The 8210-nt window shown below is 45.3% G+C and overlaps 1 protein-coding gene across 1 annotated transcript in view; it reads left to right on the plus strand.

Annotated features, from left to right (window-relative positions):
- LOC139273647 (exostosin-1-like) overlaps positions 1–8210 on the plus strand; it is a 246591-nt gene that overhangs the window by 221754 nt on the left and 16627 nt on the right. Inside the window, exon 9 of the mRNA XM_070890668.1 lies at positions 6842–7002. Within this exon, the coding sequence (XP_070746769.1) occupies positions 6842–7002 (161 nt within the window). The remainder of the gene's footprint in view (positions 1–6841; positions 7003–8210) is intronic.

Consider the following 8210-nt stretch of genomic DNA (forward strand, 5'->3'; position numbering starts at 1 on the left):
TGATTAGGTTAGACTCATTGTGCGTGGAAATTCGTAACCTCGTCGCCAGTTGTAGTATATGTAAGCACTCTAATAACGACTCCACGAGGTAAGGGTATAGTACTTGAACTGTAGTGACCTTAGTCCTTTATTGCAGCTCCTGGAGTGAGGACACCAAGAGGTGAACTCCCTTTTATACTTGCTTACCTGCAGTGTACAAGTGACCCTTGGGTCTCCACCAGTAGCACCCTCTGGTGGTACAGGTATAGTGTATACAGGGTGAAGGTACATTCAGTGGTCTAGTGTTACAGTACATACATTAACATGCATACATAACAGTATGTGCATTAGGTCCGTGCAGCAGAGCAGGTCTCCAGTCGTCCTGGTTAATCCTTGCCACTGGATAAAGGCTTAGTCTGTCAAGTCCGTGTGGTGGCTGATGTGCAACGGTCACCACACGTTAAAAAAAATTCACGCACAGGCATCTTCCACCCCCTCAACTGGAGTTCAGGACTGGAACATCGGGTCCTTCATTGAAACATCTGTGAACTCTCATGGAAGCAAATCATCCTGGTTCGAGGGACCGCCGATAATGATATTAGACTGTGGGATACTTCACCATATGTGGTGATTGAGGTACAGACTAAACCTTAATTTCAAAGGGAATGGGGTATATATTTGAAAAAATCTGGGTGCTGAATGGGGGTACGGGGAGAATGATTCTATGAAAAATTCATCGGGTCCATGCTTGGGGAGTGGTTTAAAAATGTTGGTGCTGAGATGGGTTTCGGACAATGTGCCCTGTGAATGCTGCCTCAAACACAGAACTCACTGCTCTTTGTGCAGCCTCTCAATTTGGTTCAGGTCAGTCTGCCGTCCGGTTTTGATGTGTGAAGTCCAAGTACAGATTGGCTCTGACTGAGTTCCCAGTTCTAAGTTGTCACCTTCACACGGAACAGTAGTGCAAACCAGTGTCCAAGGAGATAGGGGGAGAGATTGGGCCTGTAAAAAGTGACATTGACTGGGAGCCTGGCCGCATCTTGTGCAGTGCAGGGTAAAATCAGTGGGTTATAGGATTACTACTACTTACAGGTCGGATATCGGGACTTAGTTTATGTGCAACTCCTCGAAATATCAGAGAGTTATTGTACAGGTGGCACGTCCCAAATCCGGAATTCTGAAAACCGGACATTTTGGCGAGCGGAGGATCGGTGGGCGGCGAGGTCCGAAATCCGGCAAAAAACAAAAAATGGCACGGACTCTGTCCCGAGGATTCCGGATTTCTGACATTGTACCTGTATTACTGCTTGTTATGATGGGAATCTGAGATTTACCAGTATTAATATTAATTATTAGCACAATTTCGTTGAGTTACCATTAGCTCTTGGTGGAATCAAAGTTCCTCCCACCTCTAGTTTCCCCTCTACGAACCCCCCAACCCCCCACCTTCGATTTCCCTGCCCCAGGCTTCCCCAAGGCCCGCTCCCCTGCCTCGGTCCTCCTTCTGATGCATACTTTGAACCCTGGGATTAAATCACAGCAACAGTTTGCTCCAGCTGTGATATAATGGCATGAGGTGCAGGAGACGCGTCAAATGGGACGCAGCAGCTCAGGATAGTCCGTTTGAGTGCAAATGAAGGGGAGATAGCTTTGTAGAACAGCCCAGGTAAACAAAGATTTTTTATTGGCCAATTTGTTTAAGCAGATTTCCACTGTGTATTTCCACATACTTTGCAAATGTAGTTCTTAAAAACATTTGAATTGTCTTTCTGATGGCTGAGAGTTAGCTGAGCTGTACAGACTACAAAAGTTCCAGGTTTGATCTCTGGTGTGTGCAGAATTAGCGTCTCAGCAAGGCTGCATTACAAGTGCTACAATTGGCCTCATCCTCAATGTCTCTTGGTTGGAAAGGGGAAAATCATCCAACGTTTTACTCCTGATTGCAATCCATTGGTTGCGTCTGGAACTGTGGATGTCGGATGAGGGCAAGTTTGAGCGTGTCTATGATGTCTCCTAACATCAAAAAACCTGTTGACATTCACTTTTGAGGCTACCACATGATTAATGACCACTTGGCTGAGATATTGGAGAGTAATTTACAACCACACAACTCACACACTGACAGCGGGGCGCTCGGGCAGGAGGTGCTTAGCATCACGCACTAATGGGTGGCGCTAACCAATCGAATGTCTAGCCCAAAATGTTTTCTAATGCTCTGAAAGCAGTGGGTGCATGGATTATCAAAAAACATTTATATCTGGAAAAATGGACACCAGTGTTGTGCTTATGTTTTATCTCAGTTCTCTCCACTCCTCTCCTTAAGGTGTAGACTTAAGCTGTTAAATCAGTGAGCATCAGCAAGATTTTCATCATGGGAAGCTCGCATAACTCGAGCCCCAGTCCTGTTCCCATCTGCATCTACATGCACATTTTTCATCAGGGGGTCACTGAATAGGAATTATCAGGAATCCTGGATGTATTTTTCTATCCCGAATCAGGGGCACTAAGGGCCAATTGTAATCCAATTATTGACCAGGGGAAAAATATGACCTTGTGGTCTGTTTGAGCCATTACTGCACTATAGTTGTTCATTAATTCATCCAGCGAGCTCTTTATTATTCTGTCTTTGTTTTCTTGGCAGTCGTCATTCCTTTTGTGAAACTTAGGTGTGTTCTATGCTCACTGCAAATCTGCAGGTGACGGTTTGCAAAATGGATTGCTACCGCTAAAAAAGATAGAAACAAAAATTATGCCAAATTCCATTCTACTGGGTGGATAACCATTCTGTACAGTGATATCAATAAGACAGGCCACTGTACAGAATGCCAATCAAATTCTGCGTGATTGAAAACTTTTAAAATCAAAGCTAATACCAAGAGGATCACAAAAGCAAAATACTGCGGATGCTGGAAATCTGAAATAAAAACACAAAATGCTGGAACTACGTCATCATTATAGGCAGTCCCTCTGGAGTCGAGGATGACTTGCTTCCACACTAGAAATGAGTTCTCAGGTGACTGAAGAGTCCAATGTGGGACCTACGGTCTCTGTCACAGGTGGAGCAAATGGTGGTTGAACGAACAGGTGGGTGGGGTGTCTGGGTTGCCACGCACTCCTTCCGCTGTCGACGCTCGGCTTCAGCTTGCTCTTGACGAAGAGACTCGAGATGTTCAGCGCCTTCCCGGATGCTTTTCCTCCACTTTGGGCGGTCTTGGGCCAGGGATTCTCATGTGTCGATGGGGATGTTCAATTATTTCAAGGAGGCTTGGAGAGTGTCCTTGAAGCGTTTCCTCTGCCCACCTTGGGCTCGTTTGCCGTGTCGAAGCTCCGAGTAGAGCGCTTGTTTTGGGAGTCTCGTGTCAGGCATGCGGACGAGGTGGCCCATCCAGCAGAGCTGATCGAGCGTGGTCAGTGCTTCGATGTTGGGGATATTGGCATGAGCGAGGACACTGACGTTGGTGCGCCTATCCTGCCAATGGATTTGCAGTATCTTGCAGCGGCAGTGTCGGTGGTACTTCTCCAGTGTTTTGAGGTGCCTACTGTACATATTTCATGTCTTTGAGCCCTTTAGGAGTATCACCACTGCACTGTAGACCATAAGCTTGGTGCCGGGTTTAAGGTCCTGGTCTTCAAACACTCTCTTCCTCAGGCGACCGAAGCAATGAAGGCAGTGTTGGACCTCGTCATTGATGTCTGTCCTCATTGACAGTAGGCTCCCGAGGTATGGAAAATAACCCACGTTGTCTAAGGCCTCGTTGTGGATTTTGATAATCAGGAGGCAGTGCTGTGTGGCGGGAGCAGGTTGGTAGAGGACCTTTGTCTTACGGATGTTTAGTGTAAGGCGCATGCTCTCGTACGCCTCGGTGAAGGTGTTGACGATGGCTTGGAGTTTGGCCTCCGAGTGTGCGCAGACGCAGGCATCGTCTGCGTACTGTAGTTCGGTGACGGAGGATGGGACGACCTTGGATCTGGCCTGGAGGCGACGGAGGTTGAACAGATTCCCGTTTGTCCTGTAATTTAACTCCACTTCAGCGGGGAGCTTGCCGAGGGTGAAATGGAGCATTGCAGCAAGGAAGATCGAGAAGAGTGTTGGTGCGATGACACAGCCTTGCTTGACCCTAGTCCGAACGTGGATTGGGTCTGTGGTGGATCCGTTAGTCAGAATCATGGCTCGCATGTCATCGTGGAGCAGGCAGAGGATGGTGACAAATTTTTGAGGGCAGCCAAATCTGAGGAGGACACTCCATAATCCCTCACGGTTGACAGTATCAAAGGCTTTTGTGAGGTCAAAGAAGGCCATGTACAGAAGAAAATGCGTAGCAGATATCTGTGTAGAGAGAAACAGAGTTCAGGTTTCGGGTCAATGACTTTGCATTAGAACTGGAAAAAGTTAGAGATCCTAACAACTTTTAAGCAGGTGCAGAAGCAGTGAAAGGGGGATGGGAGAGAAGGTCTGTGATAGGGTAGAAGGCAGGAGTGATTAAATGACAAACGGTATGATTGTACAAAGCAAAAGGAGATGGTAATGGGACAATAAAAGAAACAAAAGATGAGTCTAGAAGAGATGTAAATGGGACCAAGAACGGGGAAACACTCATCAAGGACACCGAGGCAGTCGGGGCCCGCTGGAGGGAGCACTTCGAAGATGATCTCAATCGAGACTCTGCCTTTGACTCGAGTGATCTCTACTCCATCCCGCAGCATGCAACCCGCCACCACCTCAGTAAAACCCCAACACTGCACGAGGTAGAAAAAGCCATACGACAGCTTAAAAACAACAAGGCTACAGGAGCGGATGGAATCCCTGCTGAGGCACTAAGTATGGCGGAGAGGCACTACTGGCGCGAATACATGACCTCATCTCTCTCATCTGGAGGGAGGAGAGTATGCCGTGAGATCTTAGAGATGCAGTGATTGTGACCATCTTTTAAAAAAAAAGGGAACAAGTCCGACTACGGCAACTACAGAGGAATCTCCCTGCTATCAGCCACTGGGAAAGTCGTCGCTAGAGTCCTCCTCCGACCGTCTTCTCCCTGTGGTCGAGGAACTCCTCCCGGAATCACGGTGCGGATTTCGTCCCCATCGGGGCACAACGGACATGATTTTTGCAGCACGACAGCTGCAGGAAAAATGCAGGGAACAGCGGCAGCCATTATAATTACAGTAATCAATTATTGGGATTCTAGCAACCATTTTATTATGTAATAATTACAAAATAAAAGAGAGTTCGTCATCCACAATCCTCTTTTCTTATGCTAATTACAATAAGTCTGTTGGCAGGGTCGCTTTGAAGGTGACTCATTTGAGTGGCATCATGTAAATTGGTTAGGTTTTAGCAATGGGAGGGATATTGTCCCGGTATTTGCCGTCATTGGCAAAGCGACAGTGCTCGCCGCTGACCTCGAAGAAAGCTGCCCACAAAGATCTAGCGATGTCTGTGGCGTGAATTTCAGCTGTCCAGACCTTGGTTTGAATCTGGTGCTAAATCAAGCAAATCTCCAGCGTCCTGCAACAGTGCTGTCATCAAGCAGGCTGAGCAGCCAATCACATTGAAGAGTTCTCACAGACAGCAAACCAGGAAGTAAAATGCACTAATTCCAACTTCTCTCACATGAGCCTTGTTGGTGAGCATGACCGAGTGCTAATCGACTGTGGAGGGCATCACAACCAAGCTTGATCTTCTCGGCTATTGTCCACATTCTAGGAGGCGCCCCCGGACAGCAGTCAGGAATGGAAGCCCCGATCAATATTATCTTTCCTAACTGAAGATGCTGTCGCAAATTTACACCATCTGCCGCGCCCGAGCAGCAATCAGTTAGCTCAGCTCATGTCAACATCAACCAATGGACCCTTGTAGTCTGTGCGGTTTATATACAGATACTTTCCCTTTCAGAAATTGGTACAGAAAGATGTTTTAAATTGTTTATAAGAGAAGGAGTTGTTAGCAATCGGGAACATTGTATCATAGTGAGCAAACAATGCATTTCAATTTTTATTATCACTAATTTTCACAAATTACATGTTCTTTTTAAACTGTCATAAGTATTCCACCTTTGTGAACATGGATTGTGGATATATTTTTAATTGGAACCTCAAACTTTTAATGTTTTTAATCTAGCACAGCACTAAACAAAATGATCTCCCGCATCATTCTATGAAGCCTTACTTTTACCTTAAATCTTAGGAGCTGGAGTAGGGCATATGGCCCCTCGAACCTGCTCCGCCGTTCAATTAGATCATGGTTGAACCGCTACATCAACTCCATTTTCCCGCCCTATCACCATATTCCTTGATTCCCTTAGTGCTCAAAAATCAGTCTTGGATACACTCAACGACTGCACATCCACAGCCTTCTGGGGTTAAGAATTCCAAAGATTCGCAATCCTTTGAGTGAAGAGATTTTTCCTCATCTCAGTCCTAAATAGCCGACCCCTTATCCTGAGACTGACCCCTAATTCTAGACTCTGCAGCCAGGGGAAACATCCACTCAGTATCTACCCTGTCAAACCTTCCAATAATTTTATGCGTTTCAATGAGATCACCTCTCATTCTTCAGTTAATATACACCTACTCGATACTGTGTCGGGGCAGTTAAAAATAAACCCTACTGTAGCTCAAGAAAACCTGAATACCTAAATAAATGTCCCATGCTTTGTTCTGTGTGAGATGCTGTTGTCTATAATTTGTGTTTGCAATTATGCTTGCAAAGCTTATATTTTCACTCCATCTTGAAAATGACAAACATTGCAGCCCTCGTAAATCACCTGCACCTGCATTTGACATTTCCTCATCCACATTTATTTTGAAAGTTGTATAATCTTAATTTTGTAATAAAGTTGACTTTGGCTTTGTTTTTATTTAGGTGGATTTTGCCTTCACCGTGTGGCAAAGCTTCCCTGAAAGAATTGTGGGATACCCAGCTCGCAGTCATTTCTGGGACAACACAAAGGAAAGATGGGGTTACACATCTAAATGGACAAATGATTACTCCATGGTCCTAACAGGCGCTGCTATCTACCACAGGTATGATCATAGGCAGGCAGTAAAACATTACTCTTAACTTCCCTTTCTTCTACACAAAGCTGAATTCTACCATGTGGGGCATCAGACAGGTCATTATCAAACTACCCTGTGGCAGACAGTCTGTATCGTTCCAATATTTTTTTTTAAGGCTAACTAAGATTCGTGTATTCACAAATCTTTGAAGGTGGTAGGGCAAGTTGATAAGACAGTTAAGAAAGGGTATGGGATACTTGGCTTTATAAATAGGGGCATTGAATACAAAAACAAAGAAGTCATGCTAAAACTTTACAAATCTCAGTTAAGCCTCAGCTAGAGTATTGTGTACAATTCCAGGCACCACACTTTAGGAAGTATGTCAAAGCCTTGGAGAGAGTACGGAGGAAGTTTACCAGGATGATACCAGGGATGAGGGACTTCAGTTATATGGAGAGATTGGAGAAGCTGGGATTGTTCTCCTTAGAGCAGAGCAATTTAAAGGGTGACCTAACAGGTATTCAAAATTATGGGGGGGGTTTTGATAGTCAGCAGGGAGAAGCTGTTTCCTCTGACAAGTGGGCCGGTAACCAGAGGTCATAGATTTGAAATAATTAGCAAAAGAACTTAAGCAATTGAGACATTGAACAATGAAACTATTATGATCACGAATGCACTACCTGAAAGGGGGGGAGTAGATTCCATAGGAAACTTTCAAAAGGTAATTGGACATATACTTGAACTAATTTACATAACATAAGAAATAGGAGCAGAAGTAGGCCATTTGGCTCCTCGAGCCTGCTCCGCTATTCAAGAAGATCATGGCTGATCTGATCTTGGCCTCAACTCCACTTTCCTGCCCGCTCCCCATAACCCTTGACTGTCTTATCGTTCAAAAATCTGTTTATCTCCACCTTAAATATATTCAATGACCCAGCCTCCACCTCTCTCTAAAATCCAAAGATTCACAATCCTCTGAGAGAAGAAATTCCTCCTCATTTCTGTTTTAAATGGGCGACCCCTTATTCTGAAACTATGCCCCCTAGTTCAAGATTCCCCCATGAAGGGAAACATCGTCTCTGCATCTACCCTGTCAAGCCCCCTCAGAATCTCTTGCCTTTTAATAAGATCACCTCTCATTCTTCTAAATCCAACGAGTATAGGCCGAACCTGCTCAACCATTCTTCATAAGACTACCCCTTCATCTCAGGAATCAACCTCGTGAACCTTCTCTG

This window comes from Pristiophorus japonicus, chromosome 1 (assembly GCF_044704955.1).
Source record: "Pristiophorus japonicus isolate sPriJap1 chromosome 1, sPriJap1.hap1, whole genome shotgun sequence".
NCBI lineage: Eukaryota > Metazoa > Chordata > Chondrichthyes > Pristiophoridae > Pristiophorus > Pristiophorus japonicus.